The following is a 24,290-nucleotide window of genomic DNA, read 5'->3' as shown; positions in this document are numbered from 1 at the left end:
GGAACAGGGTGGAGCAGCGTCTGTATTTATTGTATTTATTACTCCTTGCACCTTGACAAAAGGCAGCACAAACAAAGATTTACTCCTTCTGTTCTTCCCTTTCACAATAAAAGCCCTGGACTTGGGATATATCCTGCCGTGTGAAGGTTTCGTGTGGAGCTGTTTGGTTATTTTCATTACTCTGAGTTACAGGAACTGCTGCATGACAAACTCGTGAAACGTGACATTGACAAATTCTGCATGATGCCATCATATGCTCAACAGGAAACACACATTAAAAACAAAACAAGAGGAAACCACCGTTATGCAGAACACAAAAACTAACCAACCACATAGACAACTTGAAAAAATAAACTCTATATTTACTGCAGGCTCAACAGATTGTTCCTACAAGGAGTTTCACTCACTGCAATAATTTGTGGATTTGTGTCCGTTTCAGTGAAGAAGAAACCAAACCCCTCAAACATGGAAACTAATTATTTATGCGTGTGGAGTCGCTTTTAGAGGCAAACTCGGGAGAAATTGTGACCAATTTGCATCTCCTCTTCGTCTTTCTGAGACATTTTGGGCGTCCCAACAGCTCAGCTGTTTAGTTTCATGGTTTGAGGAACGTCATTGCCAGAAAAGCTTTAAAAAACGCTTTACTGTACAAGCAACAGCAGAAACATGCAGCTAGCGAGAGTCTAGCGATGAAAACCGAGGAACATTCAGCCGCTAAAGAGCCGGTGTTCATGCGGATGTTGCTCCGTATCGACTCGATGTGTCAGTTTAGTGCGTTCCAATCCGTGTGGATTAAAAAAGGTCATACTGTGCGGCATGTTCACGGCTCGTTTTACGTTTCCTTAAAGTTACCAAAGGATTCATATTTCAGGTTGAATGAAAGGGCAAACGACCTGCAGATCTGAGGCGAGACGGTATCTCATCGTCTCTGACCTCTGACCCTCCAGCTGGGCTTTGAAGCATCAACTCAAATGTGTAAAGCAGGAAAGCTCGCCTTGTTTACTCCGGCTCCTTTGCACATTTCACATCAGTTAATGCAAGATAAGCCAGCGAGTAAGACCGTGGATGAAACCATGAGGAAGTCATGCTTTCTACACTCGCACAGTTCACATGCCGAGCTCGCACCAGGGCCGGACCCACGATTATAGATTCCTCTAAACCTCGAGCTTCAGGCCGCCTGCCTCCTCGCTGCCGACAGAGACTCCTTGAGAACAAGGACTCCACATGGGCTCACTTTCCTTTTCCTCATCTCCTTGTCCCTGTTTTAATGGTTTAAATGCCCTCAGAGATCAGGCGGATTAGATTGAGAGAAGCACTTCACAGTCAATAAGGGTTATTTGCTGGAGATGAAATGATTAAAATTTTCATGACCGATTTCCAATTGTTCATTTCTTTAAGTCCGACCTGCAGCTTCCAATCTTCTTCCTTTCTAATAAATATAATATGCAGCAGTTTTCATTCATGTTCATGAGGAAATATTTACTTTTGAAATGACATTATTCCAAAACCTGCACCAAGTTACAGGACCGTCTCTCACTCAAACCAAATAATATCCAACGAAAAAGGATCCAATATGTTTTACTTTGAGCTGAAGGTCGCAAGTGATCTAAACATCACTGATAGCACAAATGTCCAGTGAATATCACTAAAATAAATAACATTAAGTAATAAACATGTTCAGCACCACTCACCCAGATCTGCAACTTGATCCTCTTGTCATTGCGGAAGACGGTCTTGACCTTGAAGTCGATGCCCACGGTGCTGACGAAGGCCGAGGTGTAGGAGTCGTCTGCGTAGCGGAAGAGGAAGGAGGTTTTCCCCACGCTGCTGTTGCCGATGATCAGCAGCTTGAACATGTAGTCAAAGTTCTGGTCGGCAGCGTCCTTCTGGGAGGGCTGCTGCTGCAGCCGCGAGTCATTTGATGCCATCTAGGGAGGAGGACGCGAGGAGGAGGACATCAGTACGACTCGTATGCTGTTTTTTTGGCAAATGAAACGTGTGGAGCCGAACATTTGCTCGTTTGTATTTCTTTAAACCAACCACAGTCATCTTGGGGCGGAGCTAAGCACAGGGTGTACACACTTGTTTACACCCACAGTCCACACCCGAGTCAAACAGCCGTCACGTGACCTCGGTGTAGAACATCGGTCAGGTGACGTCACGCGTGTGGTTTAGGACGGCTGGCGGGAGATCACGGAGGCAAACGTTGGTCACATCCAAGGCCGCACTTTACCGTTTTAGTTTACGCCTCTTTCTGCCTTCACCTTTTTGACTTTAGTATGACACGAGTTCATATCTTCAAATATGTCTTTATCTTGAATCCGGTGAGGGCCTTTGTTTCACGGGGACAGAAGAGAGTTGAGAGGCATTACGGGGAGAAAGGGAAGGAGAACGATAAATGATAAACACGTGTTTTGGAGAGTAGACCTGAGAGATGGACTTATGAGAGTCAGCCGACGCTCCTCTATTGCAGAAGGTACAAAGTCACAGAAAGTTGCCATTGATCTAGTGAATCAAAGCTCAGCCTGACGTTTGTCAAATCCAGCCGGGGATCTGTGAGATCCTGTTCCGGCTCCATTCAAAAAGGGTGTGCGTTCAAAATTAAAATAAAAAAAAAAAAGGAAATAAAAAGAGAACAGTGAGAACAGGATGAGAAGGCTTTGTTGCAACTCTTCATCTCAGCGTGATCTGAGGAGGGAAACAGGCTTTGGGAGAGCGGCGAGCTCGCCGTGTCTGTCCCTCAAAACACACACAAACACACACACTTACACACAGTGTGTGCGGCTCCACCCTGCTCTCTCTCTCCCCCCCCCCTCTCTCTCGACCAGTCTCCGTGGAGACCAGACGAGGAAGACTCTCGGCTGCCAACGAGACCCATCAGCGGTCACAGCGGTCGGTTCACTCGGCTGCTCGCGGGCCAGATGGAGGTCTCCGGAGCGAGACAAGATATCTATCACACCGCCGGCGGGGGCGAGGAGGATGAGGAGGAGGAGGAGGAGGGGGCGGCTCATCGCTAATGAGGAATTGGAGAAGCCTGGCAAAATCATTTACTGTGCAAATGTTTGCTCTCACAGTAATTGCCACGAACGAGAGGACACGTCCATGTTCCTCTTGTGTACTGTTAGTGTTGCCTTGTATGCAGATTCAAAAGAACCGATGACTGCATGAGTAAGGAAACACACCCTAAATAAATAAAAAAGAAACTGTTACTCATGAATTATTCAAATCCCTCCCTTTCCAAAACACAAAACACCTTTGTATTGTGACTGTCCACCTCCAGCCGGCCGAGGGACTTTCTACACAGCCGGCATGTGCAACCTCGCCTACCGGCTGATGTCGACATGAAGCGCCCACCGGAAAGCTATGACACAATCCTCTTTCACAACTTTACTCCACCGGGTAGGTACATGCCCAGGCTTCCTAATCTCTCCAGACGTTGCCACATGATGCCCGGGCCACATTCTTGTGTGTGCTTAAAGATCCCATAGCACCGATCCACCCATTTAAGAAATGAATGTACTTTTTTTAGCCCAACTTTGAGCTCAGCTTAAGCCCAGTCACATGTCCTCTGTGTTTACCATGGAGCTCATGATGTCTGCAGGCAATACGTAGGTGCACATGGTTCATACACACAAGTGACTGGGGCCCACATGTTGAATAAAACTGATGTTTGATTAATAAAAACAATTGAAAAGCAACACTTGACCACAAAGATAACAGGACAAGAGGACTTTAACAAGAAGCCCCCCCCCCCCTACGTCAGCACCTGCCGTGACGTCAGCACGGTCATGTTGGGCAGACATCCTCGAGCTGGTGAGGGATGACCAGCGTCCACTGAGCTGCAATGGGAGCTCCTTTGTGGCGCACAGCGTTATCTCCAGCAGAGAAAGAAACACGGGCCATTACTGGTGACCGGGGCCTTCATCCGGCCCCTTGTGTGTTGACCCCGGGCCGCGCAGGAAATGAGCAGCGTTGATTAGCGGGCAGCTGTCACGCCTGTCTCCTTTTGTTGTCATGATTGGGGAGACTGAAACGCAAACACTGATGGGAGATAAAGGCGAGGACGTTTGTTTTAATTACGACAGTGGAAAACGACTAACGTGAACTTTTTCCACTTCATGCGGCATTGACGTGACGAACAACAACGAGCCCTGGAGGGGGAAGACACACGTACCCCTTACGTTGGGTATCCCTCCGCGAGCATCTACCTGTTAGCATAAACTACAATGTAGAGCGCAACTCCTGAGTGACGGAGGCGCGAGGCGGCGGGACGCAACAACACAACTCTGGAGCTCGGAAACTGAAACAAAGTTACCTTTTTTTTGTGGAAAAAAAAAGCAAAACGTCCAACTCGGTTCCCTCGGGACTCTCGGGGTGAAGCGATACGCGGCTGTGGTCCGTCCGGCGGCGGTGAGATGCCGGGTGGAGAGTAACGTCAGCCTACGAAAGTAGACCGAGCACCTGGAAGTGTCCTTCTTTTCTTTTCTTGCTCCAGCAACCGCACGAGCTCCCGACCTGCGCTCTCCTTTTGTCTCCTTTCTCAACAGGATACTTCTTTTTCTTTCTTTTTTTTTTTTTGGAGGTTGGAGCCACTCCCGGATCTCGCTGCTGCTGCTGCTGCTGCTGCTGGAGCTCCGTCCGTGGCGGAGTTCACGCGGACACTGAGCCGCTGCAGCTCTCTGGGCTGAGTCAGCGCACACGGCGCGAGGAGAGGGCGGTGCGCGCGCACTGCGCTCACGCGCGCACTCGAGGGAAACAGGACAGAATATTGTTTTGTAATAATATCTATCATGGACTATGTGTCCAGGCTATTTACCATTGGTTGGCCATGCTAGTACAAATAAATTAACGTTATCTCCGTTTATTTTATAGGAGTCATGCACGTGCAGGAAGGTAGAAAAGGAAAACATTTTTTAAAAAAAAACAGATCTACAATAAAAGCAAAGCAGTTTGCAACATGTACAAACAGTGTATCACAAACAATATCACACAAACGTTGCATTATAGGCTACATAGTGTACACGTGTGGAAACAGTCCAGATCCCGTGATGGTCCACATGATGGTCGAGTACACATGATATAGGAAAGATGCTATAAAGTCCCAGCAGAGATTTTCCAGGATTATTATAAAGGAATATTCTAAAATAAAAGAGGAGAAATAAATCCTCCACCAACTCAAAAAATTAAAATAATCTGCATTGCTTAGTGTTTCTCATTGGGATCAGTTAAGGCAGTGGTTCTCAAACTGTGGGGCGCGAACAGGGACAACAGCCAACCGGCTTTCTTGGTGATCTTTTTGCCAAATATGAGTTGTTTTTGCACATATATAACTTTCTTTGCATTGTTTTACCAAAGGTGATTGCACATGGTATTAGCTTTTGTCAGATGGAGCAATCTGGTTTACTTGAAAGGGATTTCAATTTTCTTTAATCTATTAATTAAAAACACACAGATGGAGGAGTCTCAAAAAGTTGGACTATTTTATTCCAACGTTGTTGGGGCAGTGGGGCCCCAACATTTTGCTTCCTCCAAATTAGGGTGTGACAGAAAAGGTTTGAGAACCACTGAGTTAAGGTAACACAAGGCCAGGTAATTCTGCAGTGAATAAAAACTGACTTAGCAGCCTTATTTGACTAAATAAATGTACCTAATAGCAAAAACCCCTAAAGGTCTGTTCTCCAAGACACAGTCTGGTAATGAGTTTGTTAAGGTGGAGTAAGTAGTGTGTGTGTGTGTGTGTGTGTGTGTGTGTGTGTGTGTGTGTGTGTGTGTGTGTCCATGATTACTGTTTGTATCACGCTGAGCAGCCATAGTCCTCAAATAAATGGTGCTTCCTATCAGGATTTCTGTGCCGCTTTAGCTGTACACATCCATCATGCAGATCAAACAATTGCAAATTCGGTCTCTATTTCCACATCACAGACGGCTGCATAAAGCCTCTCCAGGCTCCCTGACTCATAATTCATTCATAACACACCACAGCGCTGCAGGCCATGCTCTGCAGGTAGTGCTGGAGGTCCACGTAAATGATCCCCGGAAAACCAGCAGCCGTCTGCAATGAGCCTCTTACTCTCTCACTCTCTCTCTCTCACACACACTCACAGTTTCCTTGTGAGGGTCAGGGATGACGGAGAATGCCTGAACAAGCCCTCCCCACTTCCTTTTGTTACCTCCAGCTTCCTCGTGCTTTACTTCACACACGCACAGGAGAAATTCCTAAACGGTGTGCATTTACATTTCAGGGCCGTTCAAATCATCGAATAAGCGTCCCACGAAACGTCTTCTTCGGTTGAACAGGTTCACTTTATTTCCTGATGCCACTGCAGTGGGGAAACTCGTCGGGACGGTTAAAGACTCCTGAGAGTCTCAAAAATGTGCAGTTGAGACACTTTGACTAACTTCCTTGTACGCTCGTACTGACAAAAGGCACTGTGACACAATGTCAGCCAGGTGGAACGATCCGCTTTCAGAGCTAATTTTACTCTAATTATTACATTCTGTATCTGTAGAAAACAGAAAAGAATGATTACTGGTCACAGAGAAAAACATCTTCAAGAAAAGGACAAGATGAATAAGCATCATGGAAAAACTTCAAGCTTTTACTTTCAGCTCCTGCTTTTAAATAATGAAATGCCTCCATTATAATCCATTAGTGCTGATGTTGTAGCTGCAACAAGGACAGATCCTCCCTCGTCCTGCTGGCCAGACACGCAGTGTTCTCTGTAAAAAAAAAAAAAAAAAAACAGCCTGCTGTGCGTCACTGATTACATTAAAACCTTTCCTGTTCCAAATCTAAGCCTCCAGTCTGTTTGGACCGGCACAAAGATCATGGCAAAACAAACACGTGGGACCAAATGCAACGGAATAAAAGCAGATGGACGTGAAAGAATGAGCTCCCGAGCACACAAGTTCCAAAAAAATATACATTTATTCATCATAAAAATATGTGAAAACCAACCACTATTTAACAAATGTAAACGCACCCATGCTGCACTCAGCAACAAGCTCTTCTCTGAACGCACCTGCGTCTAAGCAGCGCCCCCTGCTGGGGGGGAAAGTGAATGCTGACACGGTACCTGAGGTTCAGTGGAGCCAACAGGCCTGTCACTGCTTCTGCTGGATCAATACATTTTACCCAAAAAAATATGCCATAAATGATCATTTTGACGCTTTAAGGACTTTTTTTGCCACTGTTTTGAAGATAAAATAAATAAATACAAGTTCATCCTTTTTTAGAGCACTGAACTCTAAATTCTAAAGGAATAGTCAAACATAAAATTAAAAAATCAACCACACAACCCCAAAAAATGATTACAATTAAGCAAAAATGACCAATGTCTGCACAAAGCCCTCATTTTTATGATGGTATAAAACCTGCTGTTTTGTTTGTTTGTTGCATCATTTGAGAAAAAACTGTTTTAAAGGGTTTTAACAAAATGGGCAATATGGAGATTGAGGTCATGTCCATAATATGTCAGTCACGTAAAAATGTCCGAGGTCATGTTCATATATGGTACGATGAGTCCATCAAACAATTATCTTGACATCTGCCTGCTCCTGGAGAAAGACAGAAGCAGGAGGTGAACCACTTCGCCCAAATTCACGGGCTCATCGTCTTTTTCCATTGTGTTACTCTGCAAAACACACACAAAACACGCAGCTAGCTCAAATTCATCAATTCAAAATCATATTCATGAGCAAAAAAAGTCATGAAGTATATTATCATGATAAAAGCAATTTTAGCTCCTTTTTTAATATATATAAATAGCTTTTATGAGAACACACAGTAAATATGCGAAAGAGGAAGCAGTAAACCTTATTAGATTGTCAACAGCTGACTTTAAGACTTGCAACTGACTCGGGAACCAGCTTTCACAAACATGTGGAGCAGTTAACGTACATTACTATAAACTACCGGACACGTGCACGTGATTGCACGTTCACGCGAATCTCAAAACGGCTCCACTGCGCCTCTAGCGGCCAAATATATATATTACATCCGGGTATTTCAGCACCGCCATAGAGAATGAATGGAGGCTTCGTTTAGTTACTCAAGCAACTAACACGTAACAAAGCCAGTAGAACTAAGATAAATAGAACCCGTACATGTACTTTATTGTCTAACGGTTCGGTGTAATGTCTCGCTAGGACATTCACCTTGCAACGCGTGAGTCCCGGGTTCGCAGCCCGGAAGGCACGAAACTGAGTTGGCGACTCATGAGGTTGCGCAACCTCATGAGTAGCAACTCAGTTGAGTTTGGGACGGAGCTCTGTTCTGTCCAAACTACCGTGTAGACGGAGGTTGGGCGTATTTTGTTTTAAATGTCCAAAAAAAATAAATAATATTTTCTTTTTTTTTTGTCTTTTCTTTCTCAACCGATATCCGGTAATGTGACTAAAAGGTCATATATTTTGAGATAAATGTAATATGAATATAAATTAGTTCAACATAATAATATAAATAAATAATTATGGCGTATGAAAAACGCACGGGAACTATAAACCAAAACGAGTCCGTCGATCCAACTGCGTGGCCAGCCGCAGTTGTACTTGCAAGAGTATAATTCGCCCTTGTGAAAACATGAAAAGTCGTGTGTCACACGGCGAAACCGTGAGAGTTGGTAGCTCAGGCTTCAGCTTCCGAGCTACAGGGTCGAGGCGCACGAGGAGTGTGCGTAACCTCTCTATTTGTTACACACACCTGACCTTGCCGTCCTTGTTATTTTGGCTGAAACGTTAATTAGCGAAATGAGAAGCAGGTGTGCTCCAAGGGCCAACCGAGCCACGTCCTCTGTCATGTCGACGTGTCAACAAGTCCCGCCCCTCGAGGAGAGACGGGCCAATGGTATTCTTTGACTTATGAATATTCAACGACTTTACGTTCCCATTCATGGATGTGGCGTTGACGTTTCCTTTCACAGTCCCTTCCTCCTTTGCGGTTACCTTCTACCCAAGGATGTGATATGCTTCACTGAACTTTGTCTGTATTGGCTTTGTTACGTTGCTATATTCTTTCATTTTTAATACTTTTTTTTTTACAATAATTAAAATGTATCATTATTATTATTATGAATAATCAATAACTAAGTTATTATATCATTGTTTATAATAATAAGACATGAAGATTACAAAACAAGATCAAGAAATAGCCACACCAGTAAAAAAAAAAAAAAAAAAAGCATTAAAAAAGAAGAATATTACATTTACAGATGGAATAAATATATACAAATGGAATCAAATATACAGATGGAATCAAATATATAAAAATATACAGACGGAAAAAAGTGTGTTTTTTACAGGTGGAATAAAAAATTGGACAAAGTACTGAAATATACTTTAAAGTGAATATTGCACTAACAATATTAACTATTACTAACTAATAATAATTATTATGATTTTAGTAAAGAAAACATCATCTGAAAATCAGCAGTCTGAACAATGATAATTCATCACTTTATCTCCGTTGGATAATCCATAGAATAATAAATAATCCAGTTAAATGTAAATTGACAGGATAATTTAATGGAATTTACTTTCATATATTTATTCTCTACTATTCTGAAGCAGAGTGCTGGTTTGAAACTTGCCTCCCAATACATCTATCTACCTATCTAAGTTATATGATTTGAAGGACGTCACGGTGGCGCCATCACAAGAGGCGGGAGGTAATTTAGAAGCGAGCTCTGCTATTGGACGCTCGACGCCGTCAGCCTCCACCCACCAGCCAATCACAAAGCGGTCAAATTTCCGACAAACCAACCGGCTGAGGGACCCAGAGAGGCGCAGTACCCGGATGAAGTCGAACACAGAGCATCCTCCGCTGCTGACATCCCTCTCGCTAAGACAGGTAGTCCACTCCGTTTATTAAATGCGAAACAATACAGCACGCAACACATGAACCACGCGCTTCACTTTGACATGTTGCCTTCAAAGTCGTTTATCAAAAGATATATTTGTAACTGCTTCCGGTCTCTACCCTCAAAGTAGCTTCAGTTAGCGAGTTAGCTTGCTAGCGTGTAGCAGCAGCCCATTGGCGCTGCAGAGTGTTTTTCTGATGTCGTTTGCCGTAAATCGATTTTCTCGGCTGCAATTGTAGCTGTACACCTGATAATGTTGCTGTAATAAAACATACTTAAGATTTGACTACATATGGTTATATATATTGGAAGCAGAGATATTATCCACGAGGAAAAAAAGGGGAAATGTGTTTCACAGGACTTGTAGTTTGGGTCCAGTAATTATTTTTATTTATTTTTTTATTTTTTTATTTATTTTTTAAAAAACATTTTTACGTTACTTGCTTTTGAGCTAGGTGAGCAGCTATTGCTGGTTAACAATAGTGTGAATTATTAGTCTTAACTAGTTAACTACTGCTAGTATAAAATCATGTTTGCTTGTGTAGATGGTAACTTATAACAGTGTGCAGTTCTATTGTTTGGAAGTATAGATGCAAATAAATGAAGAAGAAATACTGTCCAAACCTGTTTTGTGTGTTCATTTTTCTTGCAGCTACACAACATTAGAAATGGGGCGCAGGAAGTCAAAGAGAAAGCCACCTCCAAAGAAAAAGATGACTGGCAACCTGGACGTCCAGTTCACTTGCCCGTTCTGTAACCACGAGAAATCCTGCGATGTCAAAATGTAAGCAAACATTTAACACAAATAATAATGATGCACAAAAAAAAAATGCACCACGAACCACGTAACTAAGACATAAACTGTTTTCCAGGGAACGAACCCGCAACACAGGGATTATATCGTGCAGTGTTTGCCTGGAGGAGTTCCAGACTCCAATTACCTGTATCCTCTTTGACCGGCGGGTCTGTGACATTATATTATGTCTCAAGTCATTTTAAAATGCCCCTTAACCCGGTTCCCATCAGATCTGTCTGAGGCAGTGGATGTTTACAGTGACTGGATCGACGCCTGTGAAGCAGCCAATCAATAGTCATGTTTTCCTGTGACTCTCGCCCGCTCTCTAACCTCACTCCCTTACATTCCCCCCTTGTGATTGGTCCATTAAGTTCACTCCTGCTCAGCTCACGCAGTGTAACAAAAACCTAAACAGCTATACGAGCGCCATGCTTGCATAGTTGTGTGTGACTGTGCTCCAGTTTAGTTTTGCAATGGTGTGGTTTGCTGAGCACGACTTGTTCCCCTGGCTGGGCCAGGGAGCTGCCATGTTTTGTCTACGTTACAGTTCTCAGTGTAAAAGTTCTCATGTCTGTTTTTTTATTTTTAATGATTTAGATCATGTTTTTTTATCCCAACATGTCTCGCAACTGACCGAAATGTAAAACACATCATGTCCTCTGTTACTCTTCGTGTTTGTTGATGAATACGTTATGATTGCCGTTAGAATTAGTAGATCATGAAGACAAGTATTTGTTACCTTTGTTTAGTTTTCAACCCCGTATCTAATGCACTTAAACATTTTGGTTTCATTTTTTTAGTTTGAACTGTGTAAACTTGTTTGTTGGACCAATATATATATTTATATATATTTGTAGAGCTAGATTTCTATTATTTAACCTTTTTTAAAAGTCACAATCATGTAATGTCGCTAGTTGTGTGTATTTCACATCCACTGTGTATTTTTAGGTATTGAGAAATTAAATCAGAACCATATTTTTTCAAGTGTTTTTTTTATTGCACAGTCATGTTTAGTGAACGCATATAGAAATAAAAAAAACAAAAAGGTCAAGAGGTTAGCAAAGATGTTAGTCTGAAGAATGTTGAAACAAAACCAACGCGTTAAGGGAAATGTTGACATCCTGGACGTCACAGGGAACTTACAAACTACATTTCATGGAATACAAAAGGAAATGTTTAGTTGTTGGATGGGTTGAAAATACAGAATGTGTACATGAGCGTTTCCCCACTAGATGGCACACCGCTACACGTCTTCAAGCACAGAGCTCCAATCTACCGTTCAGCGCATGAACACATTATTTAACGTCTAATCCTGACGGCATAAGAGTTCATAAAGAAGTTACGGAGCTGCACGAGACTCCTCCGAAGATTTATAAATGCACGTTACTAATTTCTAATGGCGTTGAAAATAAATCCCATCCACCCTCCAGGAGAGTTACATTCGTTGCATTCGGTGGGTCGACAGTATGACGCAGAACATTTCAAACTCATCTTCGCTTGATTCACTTGGCAACTACCAGGGAAGATGGCAACAGGGTCCATTTTATATTGATGGTTCCTGACGAAGTACTCGAATACTTTACTCGAGTATGCAATACCACAAACGTTAAGAAATACCCCCGTTACGAGTCCTGCGTTTGAAATGTTTAGGGCTGCACCGACTGTCGGCCATGTTTAATGACGTCATCACCCTCGATGTACAGAACTTGTCGGTGTGGGCCCTTTGAGTGCAGCCAAGGGTGAGACAAGCTAAACGGCAACAAATATGATTTAAAAAGTAGAATATTTAGATGGATAAATGTGAATTTTGTAAAGAATGACATCCATCTTTTTCTCCTACAATACATTTTGACTCTGGAGTGACAGGAAACGATCGGATCACGGGAGTCAGAAACGATCCTGAGAAGCCACCACGAAAAAGTGTCGTTCTAATAAAATCAGTGCAGATGTGCAGGAATACCGGATTTTAAGATAAAAATCAGTTGATTTAAAATTGAAATGTCAGCATTAGGAATGAAGCATCGAACTGCTCGGTACAGATATGTGTACTTAGGCAAAAGTACTTTAAAAATGGCCTCTGAGTATTACAGTATTTGATATATTATTATTCTTATAACCTCATTTTTAAAATTGTATTTTGTAAAGTTACTCTTACAAATAAGTGCAGTGGAGTAAAAAAGCACAAAATAATCATAGAAGTGGCATCAAACAGGAAAGACTCAGCAAAGTACATCGAACGTGTACTCGGCAAAACTTCAAACGATTCATCACGACGCCTCCATTTGATCTTTTCCCCTCCCCCAATACTTCCTTAAAAATGTGCACATGCACACAAAAACTCGTAAAAAGAACAAGAAAGTGGCGGTGGGTCGCCTGGCAGGCGGGTGAACATGACAGCGCGGGTGCTCACAAAAACAAAGCGATGTCCACACGAAGCTGCGGGGTCGTCCTGCTCGCCGGCCCCTCGGCTCAGTCTGCGGAGCCCCCGGTCCACAGGCGCGGGAATCCCCGGAGCCCCGCGGCGCGGCGCGGCGCGGCGCGGCGCCCCCATGTGGACGTGGACTCAAGACTCTGGGTTTCAAAAAGGTTCAATAGCACCAACGCGGTCACTTGTTTTCACCCTTCGGGGGAAAACTGGAAAATTCTGCTTCGTCAGTGCTCAAACGTGATTGGACGGGCGGGGAGGTGAGGCGGTGTCAACGGTTTGAGAAAATAATAATAATCTCTAATTACACAGAAAGTATAAAAGACTGTAGCAAAACAATTCTATAAATAGCAAAAGGTCATTCAATCTGAGTGTTGCTTGTTTTATATACGCGGTAACAAAGTCCATCAGAGCAACGAGATACAGAGGTTGGCCGCCGCGGGAAATCTTTGATGCGAGGTCAGTGCAAACACTACTTTTCTTCTTCTTTTCTTACTTTTACTCACGGAAAGACAAACGAGGGCTTCCGAAGAGTAAAAGCACGTTCAGAAAGAGACGCGGGACGACGTCGGTCGGCGTTAAATAACAGTCTGGTTGGGTTTTTTTTTTTGCTCGTCACAAAGACAGCTTGTGATTGGTTGTCTGAAGTTAAGCAAAGGGGAGGGGTGGGAGGTGGAGGGGGTGGATGACGGAGGCTGCGGGCTCTCTTAGTCAGAGTACTGGTAGCCGTCGAACTCCGCCTCGCTCCCGTTGTTGAAGCTGGCGTCGGCGGCGCCGGAGCAGTACTTGTTGTCGTAGACCTGGCGGGGCAGCCCGTAGGTGGTCATGCCCTGCTGGGACGCCACTTTGTTGGTGCCCATCTGCAGGGAGATGGTGGTGGTGTCGCAGTTCTCCAGGTCCAGCTTCTTGTCGAAGATGTGCCTCCTGGTCCCCGGGGCCGTCATGCCGGCCTGGAGAGAGAGGGGGAGGGGGGAGGGGACATATGTATTATTAACATTTTAAATGGTTTTGGCCTCAAAAGAAGGAGAAATGAAATGATTAAAAGTTCCATTTCGTCAATGTCCCCAGAGTGCTGCATAACTGGGGGCACACTTGGATTTGGAATTTGTTTTTCAGTCCAGAAAAGCGGATTTAAACCACAATGGTGCAACTGGGCTGAAGCTAAACATCTTGGGAAGCCCTCCGCGCGACCTCACGCCGACCTTCCATTTCTATTGTGAAGAAGCACTCTGCTAAAAGCTACACGCCTGCTGATATTCCAGCTTGTTTTAAGATGCATTATTGTGCATTTTACACACAACATTGACCCGTTCTAATTCAAATCTGCACACACTTTGACGCCACACTTCCAGTTTCTTGTACACACGAACTGTTTATTCTTTGTCATCCCTTTTAGCAATGTATTCAATACTGGTTAGCTTTGAGCTAACTATGTCGACGGTTTGTTTATTATTGCTCGCCAACTATGTCAACCAACTGTTTGGACTAATCTCTGCTGGCCTGCCAGTCATACTTTGCCTGCACTCTCAAATCCACCACAACGTGCTGACAACAAAGTCTAAGCAACACAAAAGGCCTCTGTAGAAACGGCGGCGGCGGCTCACCTGGCTGGCTCCCTTGTTGGTGCCCATCTGCAGGCTGATGGTGGATTGGTCCAGTGGGTTCTCCATGGCCATCTTGGAGTCATACAGGTGGCGCCGTGTGCCGTATGAGGTCATGCCCTTTTGGCTGGCCAGCTGGTTGGTGCCCATCTGGAGACGAGACAGAACGCAGCGGGTCACCGAGCTGAAAACGCGCCGGGAGGCCCAAACCCAAAGCCCCGCCCCCTCAAGCCTCATGAAGCGTGAACGAGTGGGAAAGTGCAGCAGCAGCATTTAGCTGAAGCGCATCACGTTACCGTGACATCGTCGTATCATGTTGTGCACAATTGTGGGTATTTGTTATATATATTTTTACTGCCTTGACTTGAAGGTCTCGCAAGCCCTCGCCCCGCGAGACGAGAGGTCATTGAAAGGTCATCGTCACTCGTTTTGGTCAAAACGGCTTCAATAACGCAATTCAGTGGAATATATTCCTCTGATTCCACGTGTTTCTCTGCAGCATCTTCAACCCTTAATGGTCGTGTGTCACGTTCCAGGCTGAACACGCACACGCCGTCCACATTGTTAGGAATTGTGGGTAATTCCTTCGGGCAATGTTTGAGAGAAAAAAGGCGGACCTACAAATAAAGGGCTTGGAAATGTCTGCGAAGGAGCTCTAAAAAAACACTGCCATTTTAAAATGGGCCAGAACTAAACACTTGGGGACTTTGTGGGAACGCGCATCAAAGTTGGGATCGGGCCCACGGTCTTGGGACACTGCGCTCTCTGTGGGAAGCGTCTGTACGAGGGAAAAGTTGTTCAAGATCGCAACCCTTGGATGGCAAAATCCCCCCCGAGAGAAGAATAAAGAGATTTGTGTGACGACGTAGCCGGCCGCTCTGACCTGCAGGCCGATGACGTTGCGTCCCTCCTTCAGCTTCTCCGGGGCGAAGCGCCGCTGATGCTTCTCAGCGTACTTCACTCCCAAGTCGTACTTTGAGTGGAAACCTTTGGACTTGGCCTGAGAGAGAGAGAGAGAGAAAGAGAGAGCGAGGGAGCAGAGAGAGAGAGGAAAACGGTGGTAATAAGAGTGCATTCTTCGTACCCATATTGTTTTTATTATTCCCCTGCCGGTGCCGTGTTGTAGTCCAGGTGGACTACACAAAGCCTCCACACAGGTGGGCTGGTGTGTGAGTATCAGGACACACTTCTGTGCATCGCTGCTAAAACGTGTAGTTATTGTAGACTGCACATAAAAAACAGTTTGTTGATTGCACCAGATTCCCTCATCCAGTAACGTGTGTGTGTGCGTGTGTGTGTGTGTGTGTGTGTCCTCACCACTCCAGCCAGGGCGATGAGCGTGCTCTGGACCTGAGTGTGGTTGGTATTCTCAAACAGATCGTTGGCTTCAAAGATGTCATCTGGCCTCAGGCCGTACTCTGTGATGCCGCGGACAAAGTTCCCGATGTTTTCCAGCTGGGGGAGGAGAGAGAAGGAAACAATGGAGCCGCTTGAGAAGAGCGTCCATTTTGGTTTTCCGCGTCGTCCCGAGCAGGGAGGCACCGGGGCGTCTGTCCGGCTCTGGTACGGGACACCGAGGGGCCGTCTGGAAGCCTAAAAGCTTGTGTTGCTCTTCGGTAACAACTGAATCTTTACCTGGTGCCAGTTCTGAGTGGAGCTGCTGATCCTCCTCACTGAACCCGGCTGCAGCACGTTGATGAGTCTACGAGGGAACACACAAAGTGCAAGGACGTCTTTGTTTTTGTGAAGCAGCCTCTAATAATAACGAGAGAGAAGTCAGTATTATTAAAAAAAGGTGTTAATGTGTCCGTGTCGCCGCCTCCATCCAGTCACTCACTCGCACAACAGGACCCCGTCCTTCAGACTCTCCATGAAGCCGTCCCCGACCCTCTTGCCCGTCACGTCCTGGATCCACAGCCTCAGCTCCTCTTCCTTCTGGTGGTCGTACTTCCCTGCCAACTGAGAGGAGTGGGGGGGGGAGGGTTGTAGAGGGGTCAGAGGTCAGATTGGACTCTTGTGTTTTTTGACTTCGGCCCGTTCGGCCTGTGAACTTCGTGAGCAATAGAAAACAAAAGACTGACGCACAAGTCGGCACTTCTAACTCTTGTGGGAGAACAGAAAGCGTTCATGGAGGCAGCATCGTTGAAATGTGGTATTTTTCACATGAACGGTGAAAAACTTGGTCTAATTTTCGGCGTAATTTAAAAAAACAAAACAAAGTTTCCTGAAAAAGTAATTCATCACCAATCACAGGAACCCAACAGGAGGAACGCTCCTTTATTAAAACAAGAGTCAGCGTTTACTTACAGGGAGCAGCTAACTGGATACCCTTTAATTTCCACGATGATTCGTAACAAATCATTGAGTTAACTGCAGATAAAACTATACACAAAGTGTGTCGTTACCATGGAGGGAACCTCGATGGAGGAAGTCTTACTGTATAATAAAGAGAGAGAGAAATGAAAAGCCTCGTGGACATTCCTGCATGGGGAAACCGGCTGCTCTCTCTTCTCTCCATGTATTTCCTTATTGGCACAAACACGTTGGCCCTAATACTTTGAGTTCTGGCATCGGGTTTTAGGGCTGCTCGAGCCCCCTACCCCTCCCACAGCCAGCAAACACACACACACACACACACACACACACACACACTTTTTCCTGAATGTTCTTCCGATAGGTTTTCACAGTTTGGGATCGGCAGCCAACACAAACAAGTATTTCAAAGCAGCGGGATCGTGGAGCGTCCAGGCCATCACACCAAACTTGGGAGAAGCAGCTAACCCCCCCCTCACACACAGACACACACACACACACACAGACACACACACAGACACACACTCCTCCCTCGCTCCGACTGTCCTCTCCAATCGGCCCGGCTTGTATTTCTCTCTCTCTCCCCCACTGGGTTTTCCACAATCTGCCCTTTTACAGCCAACCTCTGTCTCAGAGGAACCCCGTCCGACACGGAGCGACAGGTCGTTGTCGTGGGATTCGATCAGAGCCGCTTCTGAATGTGTAAGAGGAATGAAACCATAACTTTGAGTGTAAGTGGGGTGCAGCTCAGAGTCCAGGGTGAATAAATGCAGCCAGGAGTCCGGCTGCTTGAACTCCATAAACAGAAGTCTCTTCACACACAAACAAATAAACAGACCCCCCCCCCCCGCTGACGTGGCGTCTTCTCCCCCGTGCAGCGGGGGTCCACCGCGCGGCCCCTGCCACGGCGTCGCCCTCCGCCCTCCGCCCCGTGCACCTGCGTTCTGTCTTTCTGCACCGTGATGTAAACTGTTTAGAGAAAGGACACTTTCTCCAGATCCAAGCGCAGCGCTCTCAGCCGGCCCTTAAAAGGCCATTAGATTACGCCGACGTACCTGTCAAGCATCTGTCTGCTGCGCCGCTGACGTCACGCCGACGGGCCCTGCCATCCCCGCCGAAGACTCAAAACCAAGAAATATTCTCATTTAAACCCCCGAAAGAAAACCTCAGACTGTTCCCGACAACCCGCAGAGTGTTGAGCAGCAGCAATGAAAGGAATGTGTGGGACTGAAGCCCCCGATGAGAGACGGCACTATTCAGGGGAAGCGGCGGCATCCCTCCAGGACAATAACGACGACGGTGAGGATGAAGATGACGGCGCTGGTGATGATCTGGGAGTCGGGAACGCTCGCACGCTGACCTTTCTCATCCTGAGCCGCCTGTCGGCAGCTCTGACTCACCGCCGCCGCACAGAGTCACTACTGTCACGACGCAGAACAGAACTACATTATACCGACAACGGCTGCATTGACACTTCCTGTTGGCGACGGCGAACGCCGGGAATGCTGGGAAATGCTGCGTCTGGCACGACACACCGTGATGGTATGCGACGACAGGCACGTTTACTCAAGCACTTCAGTCCAAATACGAGGCGTTTCTACTCAAACTGAATATGTAGATTAGCGCTTCACATGGAGTACTTCACATGGAGTACTTCACATGGAGTACTTCACGATATTTATATGGCAGTTGACCCATTTTTCAGAGCTTGTGAAGTTTAAATGAGCTCCAACTCGACCTCAAGATGACGCTCACATCGAAGATAACAATCTGACATTATGATGCCGTCCATTAACACGAACATGTGCACTTTGATATTCACATTTCTGTACATTTTGACAGCAGGCCCTCCACTTGTAGTGCAGTATTTAGTTGTTTTACATTGTGGGGCTTTTTCACATGTCTGACCCCATGTCTCTGTCACACACACACACACACACACACACGCACCATTTAAAATGAGTACACATGAAGAGATACCTTCATCTCTTGACACCAGTCAACCCCTCCTCGTGTCCTTGCTAACCTGTTGAACTACAACTAGCATGCACCACAGGTTTCATCCAGCGATACCTCGGACTATCTCCATATAAGGACTTTTATATCCCAACTGCTATTTGCCCACATCCCCCCCTCCGCTCCCCCATAAAAACTTAATCTTCACTGTGGTTATAATTCACGAACAAGACGTCATAATGTGGAATAACAGACGGGGTCACGGGGTGTTTGCGGCGTGCGTCACGCGTTGACCCTTGACCTCCAGAAACGCGTCCCCGCAGAGGCTCACCTTGCTCTTGACCTCGGCAGAGAGACCGAAGGCTGGTCCGCTCCTGAAATGTGTCGTCATGCTGCCGCTTCGTCTCTTCACGGTGCTTTAAAAATGGAGACGCGGGTCCGAGGCGGCGCGGGGGGGAAAACGCTCAGAAATACTACCACAAAAAAAAAAAAAACTTCCTGAACAGTTCCCGTTTGAGTGTTTTTTTCGGGGGGGGGCGGGGGGGTTATCTCTTTCTACAAAATAATAATAATAATAAAAAAATAATAACAATAGGTGCTCGTCGCGGTAGTGCTCGGGGGACCTGCGCGTGAAGCTTCAGAGACAACTTTCCGACACTTTCCTGAATCTTTTTTAAACTCTTCCCATGTGTGCGCGCTCTGATTGGCCCGCGGCTTCCGTCCAATCCGGACGCTGCCTCCTCTCGCTTTTTTCTCTCTTTTTTTTTTTTTTGCCGGGTGGGGAGGGGGGGAGAGAGAGAGAGAGAGAGAGAGAGAGAGAGAGGTGGGTGTGTGGGGATGTGATGTCACCGCTCGGGTATTAGATTTAATCAGTGTCACTTTTTCCATCTTCACTCGGCCGGTCGGGGATGCTGTTCACCGGGGTTCAGATGCACTTTGCTGGGGTTATGTCATCAGCCAACAACAATGCCACTACATGTTATGTTCTATACTCTAATCAATATGACAATACACCTAAGAGTAATACACGTATATACAATATGTTTCATAAAACATGCTATTTTCATATGCTAGTAATAATGGGTGTAGTGGTTAATAGTTATAGCAATAACAATCGTTACTGAAACACCACGTTCATTAAGTTTGACCGATGAAAAGTTAATGAACATCCTCTGGAGACGTCGGATATCTGTGGCGGATTTCACATTTCAACATTTTCATTAAAAAACAGTCGTCAAAACGTTTCACTCGACACCAAATAATAAGTTCACGCGGCACGAGATGAGCAGTCAGGAGGTCATGGAGCCGATGAGATTCATCATCAGGACACCGTGAAGCCTGCACAGCTACGTGCCGATCCCACTTTGACCTGCCAGTTTCACAACAGGGGAAAACTCTGAGGCCTCGGTAGCGACATCCCACGTTGGATTTCGGCCCCTGGGTGTAACACCCTGTGTGTGTGTCTTCCCAGTGTTTCCAGATTACTTATTTCCTTCACCGATCCACTCCCTGCCTTTTTGATTTTGGCCTCCACTCGACCTCCTGTGTGTTTCCTCTGCGCCTGAGTCTCTGCCTCTCAGTTTCTTTGAAAGCTTTCACATGGACTATCCTTCGTCTCTGAGAACAGGAACAGACTGGAGAGTTTCACATGGCAGCGCTCTTCTTCTGGACATTTTGAGATTATATTCAAACCCACAAATGTGAAGCTCCAGATCCTCAACCAGCTCAGAGGAAGAACAGTTTTATAGTTTCTCTCACCAGCAGAGCTGTTTTCAGCTGTGTGACATCACTGCACAAGAGATTTCAAGAGTTTTCAAGGGTTTTCTATCATCATTAGTCTTCTGAGGCGATGATCAAACACAACGTACCACTAGAACACTGATAGCTGCTGGAAACGGGCCTCTATACACGATGTAGATATTTCATTAAGAACCAGACGTTTCCACCTAGAATAGTCTTTCACCACACTAACAATGTACAGAGTGTATTTATGATTCATTTCATGTCATCTTCATTCAAAATCAGTGCTTTTCTTTGAAAAAATAAGGGCATTTCTAAGTGACCCCAAACCTTTGAACAGTGTGTACATATTTGTTTACTGTTATTGAGCTTCTGCTGCACTCGCAATGCTTAATCGTCCTTCACATCAAGCGACGGGGTCCAGATTTGTGCCGTCAGGAGGTTTCAGTGCTCAGTCGGCCTCCATCCTGCTCGGCGCATGTCTTCGCAGATTTCCACTCCAAGAAGCAGAGGGATTTCTTTGTGGCAGCGATCACACGATCTGCCCACCGGGGGCCCGTCTGGGGCTTTTTCGATCGTATCAAAGACTCGTTTCAAATCGGTCCGAATGGAAATTTCAACATCGACCGCTCCGCGACAACTGGGCGTCCTCCATCTGCGGGGGAAACGCTGTGGGAAACGGTCGAGAAGCTCCACGACAGCTGCTAGATCCATGTCCCACACTGCAGATTGTCACGCAGCAGCTTTTATGAGCGTTCCCGTATTGTCAGCCACGCACTGCTGGACACACACTTTCACACGGATGACGTTGTCTCTTTATTTCTAATTCATCATTTGAAATCACCAAACTAAGGCACTGCATTTGTTGTTTTTTTTACCATAAAAACAATCTTGCCAAATCCGTGTGAATGTCTCTCACTCATCATAACCATGACTCTACACACACACACACACACACACACACACATATACACACATATATGTACAAATGTACTGCCGTGGGACTGACGCAGCATATTTGTCATTACTTCGACGGTGCGTATGGAAGCGACTGTGGAGCCTGACGTAACCCTGGGTGCAATGAGGTGGTCTTCCTCTTTTACTCCAGTGCGTGGCTTCCCTCTGCCCAACAGGATGACGAGGAGAGGAATGCATCAGGTCGAGGGGGTCTGTGGAGCGCAGTGTCGGGGGCTGAGTCAACCCCCTGCTTTCACTGTGTGTGTGTCTGTGTGTGTGTGTGTGTGTGTCCGTGTGTCACTTCCAGACACACGGCAGGCATGTCGAGAGAGGAACGCTCCAGAAAGGCCAGACACCGGTGAGACAGGGCCCCATATGAGGCGGTGCTGCCGGCCACAGACAATGAGAGATCACTGGACACGGTCAGCCGGCGGCAACGCAACGAGCCTCTGTGTGTGTGTGTGTGTGTGTGTGCACCGTGCAGCACGCTGACATGTTGCTCTGTACGCGTGGAGGGCTCAACTGACTTAAGAATGAATTTATGAACACAGACATCACGTCAATAATCCTGAAGGAAATATGGAAAAGTTCAACTTCAGTTTCAGGAGTCCAGCTCGTGATCCTATACAGCAATCAATCGCACGAGCGAGATAGATGACTGATAACAGGACACTAACAAATATATATACACACACACTGTGTATCTCTATATATGATATTTTATATTCATACTGCTGTAGAGGAACCAATAGGTTGACCACAGAGAAGTAAAAACTGGAACAAGTTACCAGCGAGAGATGAGCTCCTCCATGAGCTCAGTGTCCGGACACACGGATGCTTTTTATTTACATATTGTGGGATTTCAAAAGAGATGTTTCCAGACAAAACATCTTTCAATCCGAGTACTATGGAAGAGAAGGAGTTCACTTTTCTCCGTCAGATTTTAAATGCTGAGAGTTTACAGGAAGCAAACGGGGACATTTACAAACAAGGCAAGACAAATTAAACAAGACAAGGCGAGAGTTTCTGAATGAAGTTGAAGCGCGCTCACTTACGCTTATTAAATAAATATGCTCGCGTAAACTGATTAAATGTACTATTTCCTCGTGGGGATTGCAGTTGAAGAACTTAAAGCAGAGAACGTCTTGTAATTCCTGAAAGCACATAAAAAAAACCTCTGAACGTTGTTACGTAATCCATCCTCTTTGCATGTTGAGGAGCACGAGGCGGCCGTGAGGTCCGGTGCCTCGAATCGAGGAACACCGCGAGTTCAACCAACAGCCGAAGACAGAAAGAGCAAAGGACAGCTGCTCTGCAAACAAGCCGTCGACATTTCACTTGAAGAGCCGCCGGGGCGTCAGCTGTTTACAGCCGAGGTGTCGGCCGGTGTGCGAGCGTCTCCGCTCGGCCTGGAAAGAAGCTGATGGCCGCTTCAAAAGAGCAAGGGATGGGTGAAGATATGTTCTGAAGCGACGAACGCAGTCGAAGAGTCAGCCGGACGTGAAGCAAAGGCGGTGGGTGTTGACGGTGGACGTGCCGGTTGGGCCGGCGATGAAAAGCTTTTGGACGAAAGCGATTGAAGTTTCCGTTGAAGCCGAAGGGCCGAGGGCCGAGGTGTTGTGTTGTGTCGTGCAGCTGGAGCTCCGCTGTGTGTGTAAACACTGACAGGAGGACAAGCCTGGATTTAGATCCTGCAACTACACACAGTGCAGGATTTAGACTCAACAACCTGCAGCGCTGTGAGACCCCTCTGTGTCGAGATGATGACCGAAAGAATCAAGAAAATGTAATAACATGAGAACATAACAACGCCTTGGCTTGTTACCAAGGAGTTTTAGTCAAAAACAATTGTGTCTTTCGGTTAAAAAGTGGAAAAGTGAGAACGTTTATGCCTAAACATGCACGGGTTGGGGCATGCTGGGTATTAAAATGAGCTCAAGACGTGCGACGCGTTTGAAGAAACGTTCCCGACCACGGAAGCCATCGAAGTCGTAAAAGTGGAAGAAGTAGGAGAAAGAAACCCAGCGCACTTCTTCAGATACTAATATAGAAACCACCAGAATCCATCAGAGATTATTAGATTATTAGATTCATATCCGGGTTACAAAGAAGTGTCTTTTATTGGCATCAGACTTGTAAAGTGTACTTATTTACAATCTAGTGAAAAGTTATGGCCGCGCGCCAAAGTGACGCGAGGTTACAGGGTTTGTGTAAGTCCATAAACTTAACGATATGTTTATTTTTTGTGCGGGGATAGAACTCTTCCCACAATGCTTCGCTGTATTTCATGAATTTAAATGAAGTTAATCCACGTCGCGGTTGCGGCCTCCTGTCCGCGTGCGGAGAAGAGATTTTCCGGTCAAACTGATGACGAAAATGAGAAAAGATGTTCTTACAAATGATGCTGTTGCACAGCTGGAATCTGGACACATGATCTCAGTCTTTTTATGGCCCCCGATGAGCTCAGAGCACCAATAACCGGCTAATAACCCAGTTACAAGTACAATAAACCAATAAAAACACAGCGACGTCGCACTGGAGCTGGTAAGCTGGGTAATCTCCGTCCTCATACCGTCGCAACGGAGCAGGACGTTGAACTTTTCTTTTTCTAATGCACCAACTTCGTAGTATTTTATCCAAAGTAT

The 24,290-nt window shown here is 45.8% G+C and overlaps 3 protein-coding genes across 3 annotated transcripts in view; 1 reads left to right on the top strand and 2 right to left on the bottom strand.

Annotated features, from left to right (window-relative positions):
- rab3db (RAB3D, member RAS oncogene family, b) overlaps nt 1-2,176 on the bottom strand; it is an 8,630-nt gene extending 6,454 nt beyond the window's left edge. Inside the window, exons 1-2 of the mRNA XM_068579067.1 lie at nt 2,041-2,176; nt 1,692-1,928 (exon numbers count right to left, since the gene is read on the bottom strand). Of these exons, the coding sequence (XP_068435168.1) occupies nt 1,692-1,928; nt 2,041-2,049 (246 nt within the window). The 5' untranslated portion in view covers nt 2,050-2,176. The remainder of the gene's footprint in view (nt 1-1,691; nt 1,929-2,040) is intronic.
- A 7,612-nt stretch (nt 2,177-9,788) lies between these two features.
- Nucleotides 9,789-11,615, top strand: elof1 (elongation factor 1). Its single transcript, XM_068579246.1, has 4 exons — nt 9,789-9,847; nt 10,510-10,641; nt 10,730-10,800; nt 10,884-11,615. Exons 2-4 carry the CDS (start codon nt 10,526-10,528, stop codon nt 10,946-10,948), a joined length of 252 nt encoding a protein of 83 aa, XP_068435347.1. The 5' UTR covers nt 9,789-9,847; nt 10,510-10,525; the 3' UTR covers nt 10,949-11,615.
- Nucleotides 11,616-13,175: 1,560 nt separating this feature from the next.
- cnn1b (calponin 1, basic, smooth muscle, b) lies at nt 13,176-19,457 on the bottom strand. Its single transcript, XM_068579245.1, has 7 exons — nt 19,280-19,457; nt 16,517-16,638; nt 16,315-16,381; nt 15,997-16,134; nt 15,563-15,679; nt 14,683-14,829; nt 13,176-14,028 (listed from the first exon to the last, which is right to left on the bottom strand). The coding sequence occupies exons 1-7, from the start codon at nt 19,337-19,339 to the stop codon at nt 13,786-13,788; spliced, it is 894 nt and encodes a 297-aa protein (XP_068435346.1). The 5' UTR covers nt 19,340-19,457; the 3' UTR covers nt 13,176-13,785.
- Nucleotides 19,458-24,290: the final 4,833 nt, after the last annotated feature.

This window comes from Clinocottus analis, unplaced genomic scaffold (genome assembly GCF_023055335.1).
Source record: "Clinocottus analis isolate CAN_PGR_092001 unplaced genomic scaffold, fCliAna1.0.p SCAF_16, whole genome shotgun sequence".
Classification (NCBI taxonomy): Eukaryota; Metazoa; Chordata; class Actinopteri; order Perciformes; family Cottidae; genus Clinocottus; species Clinocottus analis.
This window is presented reverse-complemented; position numbering and strand designations above follow the sequence as displayed.